Source organism: Pteronotus mesoamericanus, unplaced genomic scaffold, assembly GCF_021234165.1.
Source record: "Pteronotus mesoamericanus isolate MK-2021 breed Mesoamerican mustached bat unplaced genomic scaffold, CSHL_Meso_final scaffold_21, whole genome shotgun sequence".
In the NCBI taxonomy this organism is placed as follows: Eukaryota; Metazoa; Chordata; class Mammalia; order Chiroptera; family Mormoopidae; genus Pteronotus; species Pteronotus mesoamericanus.
Genome location: NW_026555310.1, coordinates 11,134,572 through 11,159,436, shown reverse-complemented (window position 1 = coordinate 11,159,436; position 24,865 = coordinate 11,134,572). Strand labels below are relative to the sequence as shown.

Here is a 24,865-nt window from a genome sequence, read left to right as displayed (position 1 = left end):
CCACACCAAATGCCAGGTTTTCTTTAGGAGACAGTGAAGGTGGCACACCTGAAATACTTATGGCTACCTACATAGGCAGCCCTTAAGAATGTCAGGAAGCTAAAAGGGAATATGAGGGTACTGACCATCTTTAAAAGGGAGATATTGAAAGTATAGATGCCACAGTTAACTTTGAGGCCTGTTCCACTGATTCGCTTAGTCCAATACAATGACAATATTGAAAAGTTATTTCGACCTCAGGATGTTTGTCTCCTTTCCCCTGGGATTCTTAGGTAAATGCTTTTATTTGTGGTATTGAAGTCTTATAGGTAGATTCTGCCCTTTTTATTTAAATACGTTGGTTCCATTTCATTGCAAAATGTTGTGATATGCATCTTCTAAACAAACACCAAGCCAGGCCACACCATTGAGAAAGGAGAGAAAACACAGAAGGAATGCTCCCCTCTGGAAATGTCTTCCCACGGGGGAGGGAGTTTCTCCTGTGCTGTTGGAAGGACACTGAAAGTCAGTGGATTTCAGCTTTGACTACTGCTCTTCATTTGCTTGGATTTAAAGGTCCCAAACCCAGTTCTTTATGGAGTGTTTAGGTTTCCTTGTAGGCCTCTTAGGAATCACAAGCTTCTTTACACCTTAACTGTGTACTTCATTGCTGTAATTGAAGCTCTTCTGTTGCTCTAATTCCTTCCTAATGTTACAGTTTTAGTCAAGCATTCTTTCCCTCTGGAGGCATTAATTATTGCCAGTTTTGAAAATATCCTTTCTTGGTATTACTTTCTGCTGCTGGTGCCAGATCCTATCACTTTTCCCTATTCTTTCTTTAGGTGAAAAGATTTTGCATCTTTTTTTTTCATTGTTCTGCATACACCATGCCCTTTTAGTTTCTTTGCCCACCAGTTAGAAAGTCATCACTCTTCCTAGTTTCATGTATTTCACCAATTTGCAGTACATGTCTCAAGATAGATTTAAATTTTATTTGATTTCATATTAGCTGTGAAATTATTGGTCAGTGGAGCTTGTGATAGTCTACCCTTACTAAAGATTTACCTATGGCTTTTACTGTGTCATTAAAATAAATGTTTATTATTCAAAGACTTCACTGAAATGCAATATGGAAAGGGAGGATACTTTTTCAAATGTAGCAGAGTATACTGGGAGGTATCTTCTCACTGAAAGTGAATTTTTCTTTATTTAATTCTGATAATTATTTCAGATTACAGACAATTAAGTGGATGCTTTATTATTATGAACCTTCAAAATCTTTTTATTCACACACACACGCACACACACACACACACACAACCTACCTCTAGTTAAAGAGGAAAGACTACTTAATATTTTACAAAAAGTTACAAACATTAGGAAAGATTTTGAAATAGAAGCAATCGTTCTTCAACCAGCATTTGCTGAGTGTCCACTCTCAGCAAATCCCTGATCTACACACTGGAGAGAGAGTATTAAGAAAGACAGACAAATTTACAATTCCCATGGAGCCCGACTTCTGGAAACTTGATCCAGACTTCACTTTCAATTTAATTTTACTTTGTTCTTTCTCATCTGATTATTTACTAAAGGGCCTTAAATTCTCCATTCAATAGGAACGAGTTCTCCATGATAAGAGTACAATTTGTGTTTTAGTACTTGGAATTTTGTAATTTTTCCTAAAGTCATCTGCTTCTGAGATTATTACTTGTATAATTCTATTTCATTATATAAAAATGAAATATGCTGAAATTTATTATTATTTTACTGAACGTAAGTCAGGAAATAGATTCAATATACATTACCTAACGACTGACATTTCAAGCCCCTTAGCCATATGTTTCAATAAATGTATTTCCTTGTTCATTTACTGCTACATTTTGAATCATTGCCTCTGCCCACATGACTGTTGATGTCTCTCCCTTCAGCCTGGATGAACCCATTTTTATCCCAAGGGCAAGAACTTCCACCAAATAACAGAAAACCTTGACCTGTGCCACACAAAATACTTGCTAACTATCATGCTGTATAGAACTCAAGAAAAGAATTGATGTAGGATCCAATTTAGTCCTATTTTATTTGAACTATGTTTTATTCCATTAAAATACAAATAAAAACACAGTGACTCTCAATATTTTTTGAACATTTGCAAATATTTTGCTGATTCCATCATATTGACGTATGCATTTTATTTATACTTTATTGTGTGATTTCTAAGGAGTATTGTGATTTGATGCAAAAAAATTGTACATTTTCAACTTTACAAAAAAATTTAAAACATTGGCTTGGATATGTAGAAATAAACATTAAAGGTAAAATCTGATGATTTTGATAATTTAATTTCAAATATTGGACATAAATATGAAAACATCCCAGGATAATGCAGAGTATCAGTGAGTTCTCCAATTTGCTGTGGGCATTCTCTCTGAGATAAATGTCGTTGTGTGTGTGTTTTTCTTAGGAGGTCGAGTTGTGTCGTGTTAGCAGTCAAGAGAAGCTGGGTCTGACAGTCTGTTACCGAACGGATGATGAAGAAGACACCGGCATTTATGTCAGCGAGGTAAGAAATGCCGTGGAGGGGAGGTCAGGGGAGAGAGACTGTGAGGGATGGAGTAAAATGACTTCACAATGAGAAAATCCTTGGGAGGCTTGAGTGTGAAGAATTGGCCATGTTCCAATACTTGTCACTCTCAATTAGGAAAGTAAATTATGTTGCCCAAGTAACATAATTATTATCAGCTGGTTTAATGTGGATGCTTTCACCACAAAATCCCAATAAGGAAAAAAAGCAAAAATAGTGACTATCTAAATTTGAATAAATTCCTGTAAGTATGCAGGAAGTCAAGCAAAGTTTTTGATCAGCAAACATTTGTCCTTCCATGCTACTGTGTCTTCTGTTAGTTCTGTTAACAATAACACTGACTAATTGTTCTAAATCTAATATTCACAACAATCACATATTTTACTCTGCTGACAGGATTAATAAATTTGAATATTCAAGGAGTGCATCATCTATTAGTTTGTTTTATTCAAACCCATAATTACTTTTTAAAAAATGACATGCTTACATGTGAAACACCCACCATGTTAATTACTTTGAAATAATGTGAAACAAAATTTATTATTATAGGTGATTGTTTAAAACTCCCAAAAGAATCATTTTATGAGAAGTGGTAAGGTATGATTTTTAAAAATTATATATACTTAAGATTAAAAATTGTGTATCTATGTAAGCATATATATGTATGTATAAATACATGCATATATTACCTAACTTCTCTATATATAAATAAAAATAAATGTATTTTGTGTGTGTGTATATATATTATATATGTAAATACAAATATGCATAATTTAGACAAACTAGATACTAATTCCTATTCCATGTTTCAAGTTTTCTTGACCATGATCTTGAAAGCCTTACCTGACTCACTGAGCTTCAGCTTCCTCACCTAGAAGCTTAGTACAAATATGCTTATCTCATTGTTTTATCTCATTGTTTTTGTGGAGGTGTTTATGATACATATGTAAGAGGTAATGTAATTGGTGCACTTAGAAAACTATACAGCTCTATAAATGTAAATGTTACTCTATCACTTTACCAAAGGATTTACTGACTGCCTCTTGCAATGGAAAAATCTACAGAAAGTGTATGGTTTATATACCTCTTTTAAGTGTACAATTATGATAATTGCTGCAATTATAGTGAGGAAGTATAAGGAAACACCTGCAGAATTATCTTTTGTAATATGTACAGAGGTACAAATGTGAAAGTTTAATATTAGTTTTATTACAGTTCTGAAGACAAAATGTGAGATTGTAAAAGGCTTCTAAATAGGATACAATTGATTAATGATCTCTCACTTCCTTCTAGTAAGTCTCTATTTACTATTTAAATCTGTCAGCTTTAGAACTTTACTTTTCAGGGATAGTAAAGAAGCCACAGGAACTGAACATATGCACTTGGAAGAAATGTTTTCCTTACACCACTTACATGTAATTGTAGTGTCTTTTGTTCTTGATTAATCACTTAAGACTCATTTATTATGTGGCACCAACCTAATAAACAAGTAATAACTAACATCTGAATAGGATGGATCAACCTCATGCAACACTTGAAATATTTTGCTTGGAAAAAATAAAAGCATTGATGGAATAGCTCAAATAGATGGTTTGAAGTCATCATGTGAAATGTGATAGATGGAATCACCCCTAGTGAACTATAAGTTATCACTCAAGTTTGGCCCATTAAAATATTGATAAACTCTTAATAGAACCTTAAATATCTATTTACTCCAAGAAACTTTAGTTAATATATTGACCCTGTGTATAAAGAAGTGTCTAGAAATAATCTACATGGGTAAGATTTTTTTAAAAATTTAAGGAACATAGATTAAAAATCTCTTTATAAATTAATGTGTTCATGAGAAAGAAATCCCTTTAATAAGTACAGACTTACAGTATAGCTATCAGCTTTTCTAAGACAGCTAAGGCAGGATTTAAAAATCACCCTAGTAGAAAGTAAATTTCCTTGGTCCAGAGAATCCTAAGATTTAACATCAACTGAAGACCATGTCTGACAGTTGGGGTACAGAAATAACTGAATGGATATAAAAAAGAAAAAAGGATAAAGGAAGGAAGGCAGGAAGAAAGAGAAGGAGGAAGGAAAAATGGTCTTCAAATCAAGTTGTTCTCTAGTCCTCTTTAACTATATTATTATTAATTCTAAAACATTTACATTTTTAGAATCTGTGATTTCTTTTTTGACAGAGAAAAATTTGACATGCACTCTATAAATCAACAGAATTCTGAACCAAATTTTTAGAAATATTTTTAGATGTTTTAAGTTTTTGTGGAGGATATTGCAGATGCAGTTGAAGATGTATATCCTCTCTGTTGCAGGTAGATCCGAACAGCATTGCTGCCAAAGATGGCCGAATTCGAGAAGGGGATCGTATATTGCAAGTATGCGGTGTGGCCATTTCCTTTAGTTTCCTACTATGCGTCCAATGGTTTTAATTTTATTTGTTTCTTGTAAAATGTTAGAGAAAAAAATGTGTTGTTGTTTGGACCATAACATCTACAAAATAAAAAGGTATTGTTTAAACCTTTTTTTTTAAGTAAAAAAATGGTGCCATTTATTAAGAATTATTAGCTAATGATTACTGATTAGGACAACATCTCTGAACTCAGATAAGTTGTCTCCAACTTCCAGCTCCACACTTACTTGGGCACATCACTTAGCCTCTCATTGTAAACCTGTTTCCTCATCCTAAAAAATCATAACAATAGCCCTGGCCATGTAGCACAGTTAGCTGGACATCATCCCATTCACCAAAGGATTGCAGGTTCGGTTTCCTGGTCAGGGCACATACCTAGGTTGTGGGTTTGATCCCCAGGTAGAGCGCATATGGGAGGCAACCACTCAATGTTTCTTTCTGTCTCTCTTCCTTCTTCTGTCTCTAAAGTCAAAAAATATATCCTTGGGTGAGAATTCAAAAAAATTATAATAATAAAACACTGTGGCAAAGGTCAAATGTAATTACGGATGTGATATCCTTAGCACAGTGCATGGTAAGTAATAAACATTAATTGCTATTATTACTAGCAGCAGCAGCCGCAGTCATTGCTGCCTTTTCCAGAATTAATTAGGTGACAAATCCCAATGTTCCATTACTATATGAAAGTTTAGAAGTCCGAAGACATTTTAACAATTTACTAATTGGTTATTCTGGAGGAAATATGCTTTTTTTTCTCCATGTGGAAATGTGAAAACATAGAGGCTGATTAAACTTCAGTTGGATGAGAAATAGTACGCAGGTATAGTGGGAGGTACAGAACTAGAAAAGTTGGGGGCCAAATCAGTAATAACTTTGAAGGCCAAAGTTTCTATTCTGAACTTGCCTTGACCTGTTCTGTCCTTTCTGAATCCTTTCCCATGGAGACTGGCTATGGAAAGACACACAGCTCCTCAGCTTCTGTGTCCAGATTAAGCCACAATAAGAACACAGGTCCTTGAGGGTCGAGCTCCATTGCAGATCCAACTGCAGAACAGGAAGGAGGACTCAAAGACAAACTGAGGGCATTACCACCTGTTAAAACATCCTGCAAAACTTTTAGTCATTATGACAGAGCTATAGTTCCCATTTCTTCTTACTAGATATGGACCCCGAAGAACATTTCTTTGCATTCAGTACAGATGAATTCAACACTCTACCTAGAACAGAGCTTCAAAAACAGATGAGACGCTCCCCGCCCCCCAGCATTCGAGGACAGTCCCTGTGTAATTAGGAAGATGGCTGAACACACAGATAATTCCAAATGCGATTGACATTGTCACAGTAAAGGTGTACCCGTGCCACTTTGGGTCCACACCAGGGGGTGATCCTGCCAAGGCTTCTGCTTTTCTCCTTTCCTGTCTTCAGAGTGACACTCACTGAACCACATCACTTCTACATACGTTTCCGTTCTCTTGCTAGACTCCATGAATTCCTTTTTCATCAAGAACCCTTTATTAAAGCTCCAATTTAAAAAGAATAAAAGTATGAATTAGTGATCATTCATGGTCCCTCTCATTTTCAGAAAACTTCCAGAATATATATTATTTCTACTTCAGTGAACTCCCTCAGCAGAGCCCTATAGTTAACAAAATGGACTGTGTCTGACATTGGATATATCAAGGGAAGGAAAGTGAATCAGGAAGCCAAGACTTAGTCTTGTTCACTCCCATATTTTCAGTGTCTTTCTCATGAAATATGAATGAATGAATGAATGAAACAAAGGTATTCAGTGGGGAGAGTAATAGGAGAGATGGAGAAAAATCTTCAGTAAATCTTTATTTGTGCAGCCTCAACAAGAAATAAGGGTACCATTTTAATGTATAATCTAGATAATGAAAGCTTCAAAAATATTTTAATTTTTGTTTAGAAATAACGTAAAAGGTATTGTTCACTTTGTTAACATCTCCGATTAAGTACACTAAGAGGAATGCACCTTTTTTTGGACGTTCAGGGTCATGCTACGCCCAACAATCATTACACAATGCTGCAGTAAATAAAGTAAAATGCTCAATGACTAAAAGGTCTGGAAGTTTTTGTGCCCCATATAACATGACCCTAGTTGGCTACTTTTTCTTATGTATCGGGTCTATATTTTGCCATTATTCTCTTGCTCGTTCCAGCTGTCACTTCCTCTCACCGTCTACATGCCACACCCCACACCTTCTGCACCTGCACTGGCACCCTCTCCCTAGCTGTCAGCTAACTACTTTCCCATAGGCTGGGTTCATGGATACAGCCTTTAAAATGACATCTATAAGCTCTCTGGCTGGAGTTGGATAAAAATGAACACGTGTGTTTCCACATATGCATACTGCATGTTTTGACACTTCTTTATTCTTGGCTATATTATGCGCAGAAAATGTTTTTAGATAAAATATTTGCTAGATAATATGGCATTTCTTAATGGAGTTGGTTCATTGAAGAAACAAGAGCAGAATTGATAAAGTGCTGTTGTCTGTCTGATTACTTTATATTCAGTGGCAAATATGTCACACTTAATGAATAAATACATGTCACATTAAAAAGCCTAGAATTCAATTCTGTCTGCACACACAGGAAACAAAGAGTCATAAGGGTGGTAGTGAAATTATATTAAATAAAACTGTGACAAAATTGTACCCATAGACAAATAGCCCCCATATGGCTGATGAGGAAATTATGGGATACCCTGTAATGAAGAATTAATGACTCCTTTACCAGGGAGATGAGAGTGGGAGAAAGAGAGGATTTACTTCTTATCCTTCAAGCTTCCTGGCTGGCTTTTATTTAAATGAATCTCTTTAAAGCAATTGTGATTTTAATTTCCTGTTCATGAGGACCTAAGCAGAGTAGTTCTATGGTCCTGCCCTCGTTGCATACGTAGTGCGTTTTTTCCAAATGACGTGTACCGAGGACTTGTTAGATGATCTCACCCAATGACACCACACACACAGAGCTACTCACATGAGATCGATATAGGATAGGGATTATGCAGAAGAGGAGACATGAACTAACTATGAGAACATATTCCAGTTATCACGTATGTGTTTTTTCTCTGCAAGTGCTCTGCAGTTCTATCTGCGGTGCTGTTACCACAAATGTGTGGTATGAGATGTGTCCTCAGGAATTAATATGGGGAAGTCCTCTCACAAAATTGCAGCACCAGATAAAGACAAGGCATTTCTGAGCCAGACAGGAAGGATTAAATGTCACCTATGATCAGCTTTCCAAAGGAGAGAGTGCTGTATTTCCGTTTTCTCCTTGAGATAGTGACCATTTAATAGTGTGTGTAAGCAGCCTAACTTCATGTTGGCCAAAACAGCCCTCTGTATTCCTTAGGACTGAGAAAACCTGCAAAAACTCAAATGTTAGAACAGTAAGACTCCTAACACGCTCTCTTTTTCTCTTCTCTACACATTAACTGGTCCTCAGCATTTCTTCCTCCTCTTCTTATCATCTTCCCTTTAGAGCTGTTTTACCTGATTGCTGTTTTTTTCCATCTCCACATTTCTATCCTTTATTCACCTCCTTTCTCTCCACCCTAAAATATAAACACATTGAAAGAATTGTTTCTCTTCTGCCTAAGATTCTTGTGTTTTCAAATAAGAAATTTCATATAGGTGGCAGGATATCAACGTTAGTTGCCCACCTGCCTCTGATATACTAATATGGGAAAACTAAAAATTGATATATTCAAGCAAAAAAGCTATATTAAACCATTTCTGGGATTTTAGCATTTTATACACATATATACATACACACACTCATATGCATATACAGGAAATTGGGCCTAAAGAGAAATTTTAACTAATTTATCTTTATAATTGCCACAAACCTCTTCTGAGCCAAGGCAATATCCATCTTGAAACTGACATTTGCACACAGCCATCCACAGAAAATGAGACGGATATATGATCTAGCGAAGTTTTTCCTCATTTACAACAGAAGTTACATGTTGCCTTCTCCTGGTTCCCTTTCTCTCTTGTTTTTCAACTTTATTTTTTATTTATTGATTTTAGTGGCGGGGGAGAGAGAGAGAGAGATTTATTTCACTTATTTATGCATTCATTCGTTTACTCTTGTGTAACCGGGGATCGAACCCGCAACCTTGGCTTATCTGGAGGATGCTCTGACCAATGGAACTACCCGGCCAGGGCCCCCCTCTCTCATTTTTGAAAGGAAAGTCTTCCATTATATTGTGATGCCACCCTACTGCTCCTTGTCTCCTCCCCTTGTTTCTGGGTGCTGCTCCTTTATGTCTGCTGGTGTTTGCAGCTGCAGCAAGCCACTTCCCCACCAGCAGTCTGGAAGCTACAAGCCATTGTTCAGGAGCAAGAGCCAATAAAGGGCAACAGCTCTATCTGATTCCATCCCTCAAATCTTTTCATTCCTTGAGAAGAATCTCTGCTAAAACCTATGGCTGCATTTCCTGCCCCAACATCAGTTTGGGTATCAAACTAAAGTCCTGAGAACAATAGGATCTACCAACCAGTTGGCTAAAACAGCCTTTGTTTTGAAAAAGAAATAATAAATCACACTTTAATGCCAGATTTCAGTGACAAATTCATTTCACTCCACATATGATTCTGAATGTAAAAGTATTTCTAAAACACATGATCTGTTCCCCCCGACCCAAACAAGGGCTGCTGCCAGAGCCAGGGACCATAGCTCTAAGTCCTTATGACTTTTTAGAGGAGAGACATGAATACACACTGTGAAAGGACCTAAAATGAAACATAAACATATTGTTTCTTGATGGCTCTCTCAGAGTTAAAAGTACATAGGAGATAGCTTTTAAAACAGAACCATGTTTACTATGGTAGACTTAATCATATGCATGAATTTTAATATATTTGCTTTATTTAGAAGAAAATTGTTTTTCCTTTACTGAAGATTAAAATATAAATAATGACAATAATAACAACAATAGCATCAACAGCAAAGCGTGCCAACCTTGAGCACTTTCTACCAGGCACTTATTTAAATGCTTCATACATATTAACTCATTTAATCCTTAAAACAACCCTCTTAAAAAGGCACTATTATCTGCACTTTAATATAGGGAGCATAATAAAAATAATAAGCTAACATAAATGAAGAGTATTTGGATTAATGGTAAATGAATGTTAGATAAAGAATTTGGCAGTATGTGTACACTCAAATGGAGACCAGGAGGAAAAAGCAGTGAGAATTTTATTTTAAACAAGAAAGATGAAGATAAGCTGTGTGAGATCCTCCAACTAAATCCCCTTAGGGTGAAATGTGCCTATAGTGGAGGGAAGGTGAGTAGGTCCATGAATGACAAACAAATAGATATATTGCAGATATACTACTAAGAATTAGGGCGAAATAGTCATAAATCCTCAAAGTTCAAAAAAAGTAAAAGTTTTCAAACTACACTTAATTGGGAGTGGGAGAGGAGAAATGGATCTATCATCATTAATTTATCTTTATTTGAGGAAAAAAGGCCTTGGATTCAGTACGAACATACCTTTTCAGATATATATTTATGAAAAAAAAACAACAAATGCTTCCCAGTCATTAGTTCCATATTGGAATCATAGCTTCTATATTCTAATTTGATCAATTTTATTTGTGAATTACATACATACATACATACATAAAAAATAAAATGCACTTGAAACTCATAAAAGCAGAATTTCCTGTCTGCATATACAGTGAAAAACAGACGTGATATTCATTTGATCATAGTAAGAAAATACAACTGTGATTGTGCTTCTCCTGTTTGTCTGTTATTGTCTGCTCTATTTGTATTAAGTACATGTGATGAGAGTCTACAAATATGGACCATTTATTGTGGCTCAAAGTTGAGATTCCCTGGGCTTGTTTTTGATAATTATGTCTGTCATCACATATCAGCCAGAATCCCAGAGACCCACAAGGAGAAAATCTTAGTAGTTTAACTACATGATTTTAAGCAAAAATCCTTAGTGAAAGATGTCACATTAATTATTGGAAAAAAAATGGTCAGTGCAGCCACAATTTAATATATTGACATAATTAATACTTACTTTAGATAGAATTACTTGACCTCTTCAACTGAAATTTCTTTTTATATGTTTTAATTATATGTTATAGGTGAAAAACCTCATTGTCTTTATGGATTGGAATCAATAAAATAAATTGAAAATATCCAAAGAAAAAGGTTGGGTTAACTAACAGCTAAATACATTTAAACATGAAAATGTAGTTTAAAATACAAACTTTAGAAACCTAATTTGCTCTATCAGTAAGAACTCAAAAATAGGAAAAAAAGGATATATTTTAAATGCCACTGGAGTCTGTTCTTTTTAATCGAAAGTTTACTCAGGCTTGGTTTCTTTCACTAAGCATTCTTACGAAAAGTTAATTTTACTCCATGTTAATTTTTTTTTAAAATTTAAGTACCCTTAAGAGATGAGACTTGAGACATTGCATTAGTTTGATTGTTTAAGGATAAGGATAAATCTTAAAAAAAAAAAACAACCAAAACTGGAGCATTGATGAGGATGTTACTGATAAAATATTCCTTCTTTTGATTACTTAAGCACTGACAGATATTCTGAAAGTGATTTGGGACAACTGAGTCAGACCCACACACAGATATAAAATGATTAAATGAAAATACAATCAGCCCCAGCCTGGGAGCGTTGCCTGGTGAGAGATAACACCGCAGCTCTCTAATTGGCTCGCAGCAAGCATGCAAGATGACGAATTTCAGTTGTGGTATTGCCACACTGCTTCCCCCAGCACTATTATCTCAGAGTGACACTTCCATTACTCTGAGCGGAGAAAGATGAACGTCACCTGTCAGAGGCTGGTTAATTGTGTTGCTAGATGTATGTTGCCAGGGCGCAGGTTGGACATTTATGAACATAACTGCTTCCTCTGATGTCCGCCATCCTTCAGGGATCGATATGGCGCTTATAGTAAGCGCATAATTGAGTGAAGGCACTTACCACTGAGGGGCTGAAGATGAGCCCATTGTGTGAGCTTCATTGTCCATACATTTACCATAAATGAGCTGATATTTGCCATTTGTTGTGTGCAGCATTGTGGAAATGGAAACTAATGTGCCACTTTCATTTGTTTTCTAGATAAATGGGGAGGATGTCCAGAATCGAGAAGAAGCAGTGGCGTTGCTCTCCAGCGATGAGTGCAAGAGAATCGTGCTGCTTGTTGCCAGGCCAGAGATGCAGGTCAGAACAGAAATCAGAAGTCTTCAAACTTTCTATCCATTATCTGCTATTCTATATCAAATCAGTACCATGGATATTTGTAACACCAAGTGTACAAAATAAAACTGAGTCATCTTTTCTAACTTATCAGCCTAATGAAAATAAGTGTAAGTTAAAGGGCTCCCTCATATCGCTCCACAGAATGGCCGTTAAACATCTTCTTTTTAGAAAAGAAAAACACAAAATTGAATCATTATTTTCCCTCCCCACTCACCAGTTATTTAAATGAATTCATAAATGAAAAATGGTCGACTCCCCATGATTTTTAATTCTGTGTGGATCCTTGCTTTGCGTTTCTACCTAAAAAAAATTGGCATTTTAAGGTTATCTTGAAAGAATCTCTAATGAGAGAAATATTAGCATATCTAACTATCAACTTAAATCTTTTTAGAATAACTTTATTAAATAAAATGCCTTACATAGCATGGTGTGGTTCTATGAATAGTAAATGAGTTTTTTCCAAGTTTAGCGTGACAACAACATCTGCCTGGCCAAAAACAAACTGATAGCTTCTAAAGGGATTTTTTTTTTTAATATCTTTACGTAGGGAGGTGTCATGAAAGTAAAGGAGAGGTAAAGGTGGAAGAAACATACTATCAGTCCTTCCTTTTATGTCCTTTTATACCCACCACAATGCAGAAAGGACATTACACTGTCACCATTCTATCCATCTGTCAGTAGTTTGAGTGAAGTTGCTTATATCACCATTTGTCTCCTAGGTTATTGATCTGATATTTTTCAGACTGGGTAACTACATACTTTCTATAAATTACATTGAGTAAGTATATTTCAGTGTCAAACTGAATCCTGACTTGAATATAGTGGTTATAAAAGATCACCCTTTCCGCATATATTTCCTTTATGCCCTTGACCGTTCTAAATGGTTCCCATAAAGCCTGCCATAGCCCAGGGCAGAGTAAAGTTGCACACCTGGGGTCTTAGGAGTGGGGAAGGGAGCATACACCACTGTCTGGACTGCCTATTTGGGAGTGAATTTTTTAGATACATATAAATTGTGCTAATTACCTGGAAATGTCACAAACCAGTTAATCTCACTGATCCTATTTTTCTTGAAAAAGAACAGAATGATGAGCCTAAATACATATTAGTGAAAATCATGGTAAATTAAAGAGAACTCGATAGTCATCCCTGTTGTAGAAAAGGTATTTCAGTGTTACAGTGTGGTTTCCCTGCCCTTTCTGGGCAACTGCTAGAGAACCTCATTAACTTAGAATTAAAGCATTTCCTTCCCACCTAGCTATAATGGGCCGTGGAAAGAACAGGAATTAATGACATAAGACCATATCTTGTTAATCTTAGATGGAAAACATATGCTAGGTAGAACCAGTGGCATTTTCACATATCTGACAATACTCCTGATCCGAAAGAATCAATGTTGAAGGATGAATTTTCAAATAAGATTTCCTTTCCACAGTTGATAAAAGATGGTCACCTGACTCTGTAGGGTACCATTCTGTCTGTCAAATTCAGAATCTGCATTAGTCCCATAACCCTGAAACTCCTTAGCCTTCCCATACTGGAATGAAGCTGATTGCCTTTAGAAAATCAGATTTTTAGGAAAATAAAGAAAGAAAATGTATTTTAACACCATACTTCAAAACTGTAGTTTAAGTAGTACATGCTATAAAGTGACATTTAAAAAAAGACCAAAAAAAAAAGCCCTTGTCTTTATATCACCCATATTTTTCATCAACTTTAATATATCTTACTATTACTTTTTTTTTTTTGCATGTGTATTTGATTCAGGGAGAATGTGGAAATTCTTTGAGTGCTTTTTCTAGTCATTTTTTTTAATGTTTCAAATCCTCTCTACCTTCTTGGAAATGATCTACAGAGTTGCTGGGGGCAATATTGTGCAACTGTGCAGTATTTTTAAATAACTTATTTCTTTCATTCCCTGTCAACTTTCTTTCATTTTCTGCCTATTTTCTTTCTCAGACCATTAACGATATTGCTATTCTCTCCTCTTCCCCTTGGGACATGGGGGCAGAGAGGGCTCTCAATAAAAACTTGTAGCCCCTACTTTTGAGACTGCACAGGTTGTTTCCTTTTCTGAAATCCCAGTGCGTGACCCACTATCATGCAGACAGGTCCCCCCTGTGTTTAAATGACGGTCCTCTCTTTCCTGCAGCTCAGCTCAAGGGGAGGTTCTGCCTCTGCCACAGGGCTAGGCTGCCATGGACACGCATCCAGGTAGAAAGGATGGGAAAGGAAGGGAGCAAGGAGAGTCTCCCCTTATAGTGCTGTGTATACCCCCAGCTCAGAGGAAACAGACACAACGGCTACAGAGGGCAACTCAGGGAACGGCGGGGTTAGTTAATAAGAAAAGTTATAGGGAACCATTAATATCTACCCTGTGGTCTCCTTACCTTTCCCACCCCTTCATTTAAATTTCAGAAGACTTTGTTCCATCATTCATCGTGTCAGTGTCAGCAAATATTTTGTTTTGACCTGATTTAAGAAATATGCCTCAGTGTGCCTATAAAAGGTCAATGTTTCTATCTTTAGGTAATTTGTTTTGGAGTCTGACGTTTGCAGCTTCATGAAACCTAAACAGGATTAAAGGATGTAAAATTCGGACAATTATAAATTGGACTGCATTTAAATTTTTAGTCAGCTTTGTTTTCATAGTTAATCTGCATATCAAAGTCAGTGGGCTGGAACTTGATCAAGTTATTTAGGCTACATTAAGACAAATAAGATAAATAAATGTGTTCAAGATTTTGACCCCAGTAAAATTTGAGGTAGTTTTAATTCTAGATAGACTTTAATAATTATCAAGAAACCTATGATTGCCTGCATGTTAATGAATATGATGAATATGATACATATACTAGAATGTCTCTTCTAGTGCAGTTTAATGTCTTTCTGTTAGATTTGTTTTGTTTTTAAGTTTTAGATTCACTTATGTTTAAGAGGTATTTTGCCCATTTGTTTAGTGGTAAAAACAGCCTCAAACAATTGTCAATTTTGGCTCTCTAGAAAGCTGCTGTGTCTCTATAACACAGAGTAAAGCAGAAATTTGACAATAATTCAGTTAATTTAATAAGTACTGAGAGATAATTTATGTAATCTAGCTCCCAGATCCGCTTTTAGGAAAATTATCTGTATTGGCTGTCAACACTCATCAGATGAGCAAGGTAACTGCCAGTTTTCCATTTCACTTTGTACTGAGAAGCCAATGGGATTCGTTCAGTTTAAGTTGTTTAAGACTCCCCAAGAATACTTGCATTCAGCACCCACAAACAAAACCTGCACACTCCACATCATCTAGCACCCTTAAATGCAACATTTGGAATTGGGCCTGGAAAATGAATCAAAATAAACATGACAAGACATCACTTTTCTTTTACTTTGTTGTTGATAAGAATAACAGAATTTTTTTTTTCAGATAGCATAAATGATGTCGGTATGTGTGGCAAGCTGCCATCTTGCCAACTTGAAAGCCATTCACCAAGAAATCAAAAAGCAGGCTGAGGGGAGAGTCGGTGTGTGTGGGGAGTGGCACTTTGTGTGTAGCCACAGTGGGGATTGTTGTGAAGGAAAAAAGCCCAGTCTTCTCATGGCCCCATTTGTACCGCTGCGTTTCTTTAGCATGGGGCCTGTTGGAGGTAATGAGCATGGCAGCTGTGGATTATAGAGGATGCTTTTCATGCCCTGTGAAAGGCGGCAATGTTCTATGCCGTGAGATCTACTGGGTTACAAGAGAAAATCTGTAGCTCTGTTTCAGAAAAGGATAAAAGGCATAAGAGTCCAACTTTTTTTTTTTTTAACACCTCTTCTTCCTTCTGAAAGGTGAACTATCAGAGGCTGGTATTCTAAAGAGAATCATTATGATAAAAGGAACCGGTCGGCCGTCACCATTTAAGTTTCCCCTATTTTAGCATGAGTTCTCACTAAACTAATAGAATGCACTAATGTATTCTTTTGCAGCTGGATGAAGGCTGGCTGGAAGATGAAAGGAATGAATTCTTAGAGGAGTTAAACTTGGAGATGTTGGAAGAACAACATAATGAAGCAATGCAGCACACTGCCAATGAGGTGGAGCAGGTAGGGCCAACAATTTGAACTACATCATTTGAAATGTTGTTCGTCCTCTTTTTTAATGTATAACAATAATTGAAGTAAAAAGAAAAAAAATAAAATAAAAGAGTTTGATCAAAGATCTCTGTAATGGTAATTTTTTAAGGCAAATGATAATCTCAAGTAGAGTAGAGGGAATAAATACAACTTTATTCTATTAAGAATATTTCTAGTTTGAGAAGCTGAGGGACCATTGTTGATAGAGTACAGTCATATTCAAATGCTGACCCAGATACTGCTCAACCTAATTCAGAAACTTAATAGTAAAAATGCATTTTGCCTCTCAGTATGCAAGCTGGAGACAAACTACCACTCATAAGGGAACCCTTCCCCTAAACAGTCATTTTATATTTTGGAATTAATGTATCTATTTGAATATTTAGGAAACTAAGGGAAGAGGGTAACATACTGTAAGCCACTAATCTTATCTGTGTTTTTGGTATCATGATTACAACTTTATACTACAAATAGGAGCAGTTCTACTTGAAATTATTGAAAATGTTTTACTATAGGGTCACATATTTATTCAACAAAAAAATCCTGAGCACTAATGTGTTCTCAGCACCACTCTTGAACCTGAGAATATAAAGAAAAATGAGCAAAGTTCTGCCCTTAATTAATTCATAACTAGTAAAATATTACACAGTGCTTTGTAGAAGACCAAGTCTTTTCATTTTTGTTGTTTTCCTATTATATACAAATCAGATCAATATATCATAGATTTTGTTATGTAAGATGCATGAGATTCATCTGCCTGATATAATTTTATTAACACTTCTGCTGTCAGTTTACTAATTTGTTTAATTATCATCCTATTCTCAACATTAATTCTTAACACATCCTAAAAGATCATTTTTTAAAAATCCTGACAGTTACGCTTAGAATCATAAAACACAAACATCCTATCACTTTTCCAAGCTGAATGATGAAATATATTGACATGCTAGCATCCCATAACAGAGATGTATGTGTGTGTATGTGCACATGTCCATATATTAAATAAATCATTAGATTTCAAACTACAGTGTCACAAAGCCTTGTATGCTATATACTCTGAGCTGATCATGGACGGTCATTAGCCACTTCATAAACAGTAGTGTATGCTCAAAAGCAATGCTGCTAGAGTAGTGATGGCTTTTCGACAGAGGACAGATTGAAATCTTTATGTATGACTTCAACACTGGTCACAGATAAAGATATTTTGGGGTGGCAGCTTCTGGTTACAAGCAAGAAAGACCTTGCTCCAGGCTTTTTCTCTCTTAGATACAAAATGTGACCTGATGCAGAATTGACAAGAGAATGTTGGAATAAAGAAAGGAGAAAACCTGTCCAGGTGAAATGATACAGCATCAAATGCTGCCTCCTCATCAGATACAATACAAATGCGAGGTCTTTTGAGGTAATGCTAGATGTTCCTGAGATTAGATATTTTTATGGCGTGAAAATTTTCCTAGACCATGAGACTGAAATAATGATGAGAAGTACAGAAACCTTTAAAAGTCCTTTGTCCTTATAAACAATATCACTACATTAGAAATGTCTTGGTAGAAACGTTACCTGCCACACTATAATAATTCTGTAGGGAAATGATAAATGATAGAGTAGCATTACCTTAGAAACTAGAAATTCTAGGTTTGAGAGTAGAAAACTTTTATTTCCACATTTGTTCATAAACCAGTGACAAAAGAAAGGGAAATTCGATTCAAAACGCATATCCATATTTAAGAACTAAAATACATAACCATGTGAACATTTCACTTCCCATGCTATCCTTGATCCTATGGCTGCTCTTGACACATTGAATAACATCTCCTATAGCATAATTTGTCTGTGTCCCTTATATTGCATGTAAAAAAAATAACTTCCTTGTGTTTTTTCAGCTTATCAGTGGATATAGAAAAATATAAATGTAAATAATGTGGTAAGAAACTCCAACGACCAGTATCAGTAATATCCTCTGGGTTTTATGGCACATATGCAGATATCAGCATATTTAATATTATTATACGCTCATAGGGAGGGACATAGGGATGTAATAAGCTTTCCATTGTTAGTTACAATTATACTTAATTGTAACAATTTTTTTTCAATAAGACATGTAAAATCAATCTCAGTATGTTTTTAACAAATGAAGAAAAGTATTTTAGGGAAAGATGGAGAACCCTAGAGTAATGTGATACGTGGTCATGACCTCCCCTCTCCATATGTTACATTTTATTCCGTCATTACTTATGTAGAAGAAAAGAATTATCTGGAGAGACTGTTTCAGACCTGCGCTAGAATACTTTTTAACACCCATTCCGTCCTTCTTTAACACCAACAGGCTTAATTATATAATTACACTGGCTAGAGAAAAAACACTAAGATGTAAGGAAAATATAGTCTAGAAAATACCAGGCAGACAACTATAGGAGAAGTAGGGGAGAAAAAAGGAACTTTACACCATTCACAGAGTGAGAACAAGATAAGATGTGCATCTTTGTAGGGCAGTGATAGTCTATCATTCTGCACGAAAGCCAAAAATTACCAGGGAAGCCTGCATACATATATATACCTACATATATGTGTCAAAATATATTTTCAGTACTCTGCCTATGTCTGGCAATCAATGTGGCCCGGACTTCCATGGGAACTGTTATTTTATTCTCAGTAGACTAAAACCTTTCAAAGAAATTACTGGTTTAGAGAGAAAATCTTTGCAAGTACCCCCAAATGAGTCCTAAGACACTGTTGCTGCTTTTGAGCGGCATGATTTGGAGATGCACTCAGGTCAGAGCACGTGTGAGCAGACATATGGCGTCCTGGATGTGAGTGACATTCTGACCCAGGAAGATGGCACTGGCTTTCTCAGCCTCTCTCTGTCACTAATAAACTAAATCCATCTGGGATTAAGATTCCTCATCTTATAGATAGAAGGTCCCAGGCTCTAATACTCACCTATTCCTGAAATTTTGTGGTGTTTGGCTAACCATTATCAGTATATTACCAGATCAATAAAATTTCCTCTAAAATTAAAGTCTAGAATATAAATTAATAATAAAATGTGGCTTCTGAGCTCCAGGTCTTTGTGTTGCTGAAAACCATAGACATCCTGTCTTACTCATTCTCTTGTGTATTATCACCTGAGAAACTTAAAAAGTTACCTTCTTTACATACCTTTATGCCAAAGTTTCCCAAGTAAGAGAAAGCCTTAAGATAAGAATCACTTATTTAACTATGTCCTGTTTCATTTATCCCCAAGTGAATAGCATAGCCACATTCAAGCAGCTTTTGTTTTCTTTAATTCATTGTAAAAAGCTGCCTTGAGCTAATTGTCTTTATTTCTAAAATTATTGTGGATACTGAAATCACAACCGCTTTCTAGGAACTGCACTTCTGCCAAGAAGCATTGTTTTCTTCCAGTGAGTGTTTCAACAATCGGTGTTTTCTTTGTTCCCTCAACATTATTTTCTTAGCCAAAAAAACAAGAAGAAGAAGAAGGCACAACAGACACAGCCACATCCTCATCTAACAACCACGAGAAGGACAGTGGAGTGGGGCGCACAGATGAAAGCCTGCGGAATGATGAGAGCTCAGAGCAAGAGAACACAGCTGAGGATCCCAACAGACCATCCTTGAAGAATAAGAGAGAGCTGGGGCAGAGCCAAGACACTCTGGGCAGCGTTGAGCTTCAGTGCAATGAGAGCTTTGTGTCAGGTGAATACATTGACTCAGACTGCCCCGGCAACCAAGATGAGGAGTGTGAACGATTCCGGCAGCTCTTGGAGCTCAAATGCAAGATTCAAAACCATGGAGAGTGTGACCTGTATTACTCGAGTAGCACAATAGAATGCAACCAAGGGGAACAAGGAGTGGAGCATGAGCTACAGTTGCTAAATGAAGAGCTAAGAAACATTGAACTTGAGTGTCAGAATATCATGCAGGCTCACAGGCTCCATAAGGTAACAGAGCAGTATGGAGACATCTGGGCATTGCATGACGGAGGATTCCGAAATTATAACACCAGCATTGATACGCAAAGAGGAAAATTAGATGACATCATCGAACATCCAGAAAGGTCAGACAAGGACAGTTCTAGTGCTTACAACACAGCTGAAAGCTGCAGAAGCACTCCACTCACTGTGGACCGCTCCCCCGACAGCTCCCTTCCAAGGATGATCAACCTCACCAATAAGAAAAACCTGAGAAGCACAATTGCAACCAATCAGTCCTCTTCTGGACAGAGCAGTAAAGAGTCGACCTCCACCAAAGCCAAAAGCACTGAACAAGGTTGTGGCATCGAAGGCAAGGAGATTTCAGAAAGCAACAAGCTTTCTGATCAAGAGAAGACGGGCAGTGAACATATCCCTTACCTCTCTCCTTACCATAGCTCCTCGTATAGGTATGCAAACATCCCAGCACACGCCCGGCATTATCAAAGCTACATGCAGTTAATTCAACAGAAATCTGCTGTCGAATATGCTCAGAGTCAGCTGAGTTTGGTAAGCATGTGCAAGGAGTCCCAGAAGTGTTCAGAACCCAAGATGGAGTGGAAGGTGAAAATTAGGAGCGATGGGACCCGGTACATCACAAAAAGACCAGTGCGAGACCGGATTCTGAAGGAACGTGCCTTAAAGATCAAGGAGGAGCGGAGTGGCATGACGACAGACGATGACACCATGAGCGAGATGAAAATGGGGCGCTACTGGAGCAAAGAGGAGAGAAAGCAACACCTGGTTCGGGCCAAAGAGCAGCGCCGGCGCCGAGAGTTCATGATGCGGAGCCGGTTAGAGTGTCTCAAGGAGAGTCCTCAGAGCGGCAGCGAGGGCAAGAAGGAGATCAATATCATAGAACTGAGTCACAAAAAGATGATGAAGAAAAGAAACAAGAAAATTTTGGACAACTGGATGACAATCCAAGAACTGATGACCCATGGGGCCAAGTCGCCTGATGGCACACGAGTTCATAATGCCTTTTTGTCAGTCACCACTGTATGACCGAATGAATGGAATGCAACTGATTTTAAGAGGGTGCTACCAGTTTGGGTAGAGTATGATTGCCTCGTTCAATGTGGCGTTTTTATATATATTTTCTGACTCTTTATAGTTTAAATTTTTTGTAAGCAAAAATACCTGGTAATTTTCCATTTGTTTTTCATATACTGGTACCTTCTTTTTGGCTGAGGACTTTCTTTAACTTGTGATATATTCATATTACTCATTTATATATAAAAACAAACAAAAGGAAAGAAAACAAAAAAACTTGAACAAAAATTCTGAGGAGCCAATTAATTTCCTATTTTAATGTATCTATTGTAAGTTAAGATCTGGATTTATTTCTCTAATTTACTTATTTTCTACTCTAATAACAAATCAATGCCAAAACATTTCTATGCTTGCTTCTTGGCATACTGCGTATTAAATCAAATGTGTTAATAAATTACATACCACATCTTGTCTTATACATAAAAAACACCTCTTTTTAACATCCCATTGTACATTTAATACATAAATGGCCGTTGTCTTTGTCTCAGTCAAGTGTAGGTGGACAATCTTCCTGTGATATGTAGTGACATTGGTCATGTAGCTAGATAATTGTGATAATTGTGACAATAAAAGATAAATAAATTATTGATTATCCTTAAGAAAAGTTATCAAGGAGTGTTTTATTTTCATTGTCCACTGTGGTTACCAGATATAAATTAGTTACATATGTATACTACTTAGAAGACTCCTAACTGTGGATTATAAAATGTGTACATTTTCTATCACTTTTTTTCAATAAAATTGTCTTGAAATACTTCCCATAGGTCATGGTGTCACATATTCTTACCAGGGTTAAATTAGGTAACATATGTAGAGCATCTTACAGATGCTAACTAAAATTCTGTAAACATGAGTTCATGCTTCCCTCACCTGCCATCCATGTAAGAAAAAACCACACACACACACACAAAATTAGGGCAAGAGTAGAGAGGAGAATCAGTGAAGTATCTGAAACCATTTATAATGACATTGTATATATTAGTCATCCCAAGCTGTCAAAATTACATACCATAGACTGCATGGTTCAAACAAATGTCCATCTTTTCACTGTGCCCTCACATGGTAGAGAGAGAGAAAACTCTCTGGTGTCTCACCTTGTAAGGGCACCAATGCCATCATGAGGGCCCCACCCTTGTGACCTCATTGAAACCTAATTACTACCCAAAGGCTCCATCTCCAACAACTAACACATTGGAGATTAGAGCTTCAACATAGGGATTTGGGAGGACACAATTTAGTCCATAACATTATATGCATTTATTTATTAACTCATTAGGGAATAAATTTTTGGGAACCATCTTTTTAATCATTTTCCACATAGTCAACTATATATGCCTCTTATGTAAGTTTATTAAAAAGTGAGATTGTTAGATTATCAGGTAAGTTTTCAAATCTAGTTTAAACCTACAAACCATATCATGTCAATCACAATGCCTCCAGAGTGAAAGCCAGGTCAACCCTGTCCATGCAAACATGAGTTCAATCAAATTTTTAGTAAACCCAAGAAATTGTTTTAACACAATGGAGATACAATGTCTGAATACTTTTGAAGCTACTTTCTTATTTAAAAACTACCATGGCTCCTATTTAGATCTTGAATCAGCTTCTGATGCCTCAGCCTTATATTCAAGGCCTTCTATTAACTTTTGCACCTTGCCTATTGCCCCTCTCTGTAGATCTGCTCTGAGTTATTCCTGGCTTGAATACAATCTGCCCATTTCCAATGAAGTTATCTCATGATATTCTCCTCTCTGGGATTTCTGTGTCAAACCCTACATCTCCTTTAGAGCATGACCACTATACATGTTCACTTTAGAGCCCGTTTTGATGACACCGGATTTTCTCAGCATTTTGGCATGTACTGTGATACAACCGCACTATTGTTTTACCTTGGAAATATTATTTTTTGTATTTGAATTATATACATAGAACTTATTGTCTCCCTGCATATATTTTAAGTTCAGGGACTTTGGCCCTGTGTTTTTCTCTGTGTTTTAAACTGGTAGAATGACAAATAATAATGAACACTAGCTGAGTTAAATTTTTTTATTAATTTATCCCTGTCTATACATATTGTTCCTTTCATTACTGTTTTCTTTACTCTTCTACCCTTCAAAGTTCTTACCTTTTGAAGGGTTATTACACAGATGGAAAGAAATGAATATTATTTACATATAATGAAAAGCTGAACCCAAAAATTTTAAGATAATGATAATAATGTAAGGCAACTGGAAATTTCATCACTTCTAACCTTAGGTTTTGTTAATCCAGTCAATTATGTTGCTTTGAGATTGCCAAGGTAACTTTTAATCAAATGGTTTTAAGTAAGACTGCCTGTCTTAAGAGCTCAGTTTTTTCCTAATCTGATGCCTATGGTTATTGTATATCCTTGACACAACTGGGTTTAAATATTTCTCGAATTCATATTACTCCCATAGATAAATGTGATTTGGAACAAACATGTAAATTTTTCCCAAAGAAACATGTACACATCTCACAGAATGCTGTGTTTCCAAAGTTACTAGTTTAATTTTATTTTTATTAAAGCCAAATGTGCTTGCCAATTTTTTAAAAATGTGATGTTGGTGTTTTTCATGTCTGTGTTTATGTAGTTCTATCACTTGAGAAATGTCGTTTTCAAAAATCAGTGGAAATCTGAAAAGTGTTATGCTTTATCTTTCTACATAACATATCTTTGTGCTAAACATGTTTTTTAGTAAATGAATAATAAATCTGTTGCTCAGCAAAGAAAAATGTTTGTTTACATGTGGGATATTTTATCTCAGTTCAGAAGAAATATGTGGATGTAAAGAGGGAAAATTACTTGTGCTTGCCTTTGAAGTTTCATATCTTTTATTGCTTTTTATATTCAAGATGTGACAGAAGTAGATGTTAGGACCCATACATGAATGAATCTAAGGAAGTCGAAAATAATGTGTGTTCAATGGATGTTCCTTCACTGTGTGCCATGAAGAAGGCTGTTAATGGCTGTCTCATTTTGTGCTGGCTATGGCTTTACAAGCTTACCCTGTGCGCTCAGGGGGGCCTTCTCTGACACAGCCTTTCCATAGCTATATGTTAATTTAACCCATGTCTTGAGGTGTCTAAATCATCCACATAAACATATTATTCTTATACCTCCAATGAGCTTTGCTTCAAATTCCTTGTGTGATGATGATGCCACTGTTCACCTTATTATACAAGTCTTCTCAAAATTACCTATTATCTGGCCAGTCACAAAACAGTGTTAATTTGTCTTCAAAATGTGTACAATTACCTTTATTAAAGATAAACCACCTTTTGGCTAGACCGTCACTGTCTCATGCCTACTTGCTTCAACGGTCTGTGCTGATCTCCCTGCGCGCCCCTTCCAGTCTATCTGCCTGTGTGGCAGCACATGGCCTGCTTCTCCTCGCTGCAGTTAGGTGGCGAAAGCAGGCCAAGTGCTGTTATCCCTAAAAATTGGATAAAAATCGGATTG

At 36.4% G+C, this 24,865-nt stretch overlaps 1 protein-coding gene across 3 annotated transcripts in view; it reads left to right on the top strand.

Annotated features, from left to right (window-relative positions):
• The window catches only part of PDZRN4 (PDZ domain containing ring finger 4), a 321,554-nt gene extending 299,974 nt beyond the window's left edge, over positions 1–21,580 (top strand). For all 3 annotated transcript variants that reach the window (XM_054591230.1, XM_054591229.1, XM_054591231.1), the window contains 5 exons: positions 2,441–2,539; positions 4,882–4,944; positions 12,116–12,217; positions 16,211–16,327; positions 19,816–21,580. In XM_054591230.1, the coding sequence (XP_054447205.1) occupies positions 2,441–2,539; positions 4,882–4,944; positions 12,116–12,217; positions 16,211–16,327; positions 19,816–21,336 (1,902 nt within the window). In that variant the 3' untranslated portion in view covers positions 21,337–21,580. The remainder of the gene's footprint in view (positions 1–2,440; positions 2,540–4,881; positions 4,945–12,115; positions 12,218–16,210; positions 16,328–19,815) is intronic.
• The last annotated feature ends 3,285 nt before the right edge of the window (positions 21,581–24,865 follow it).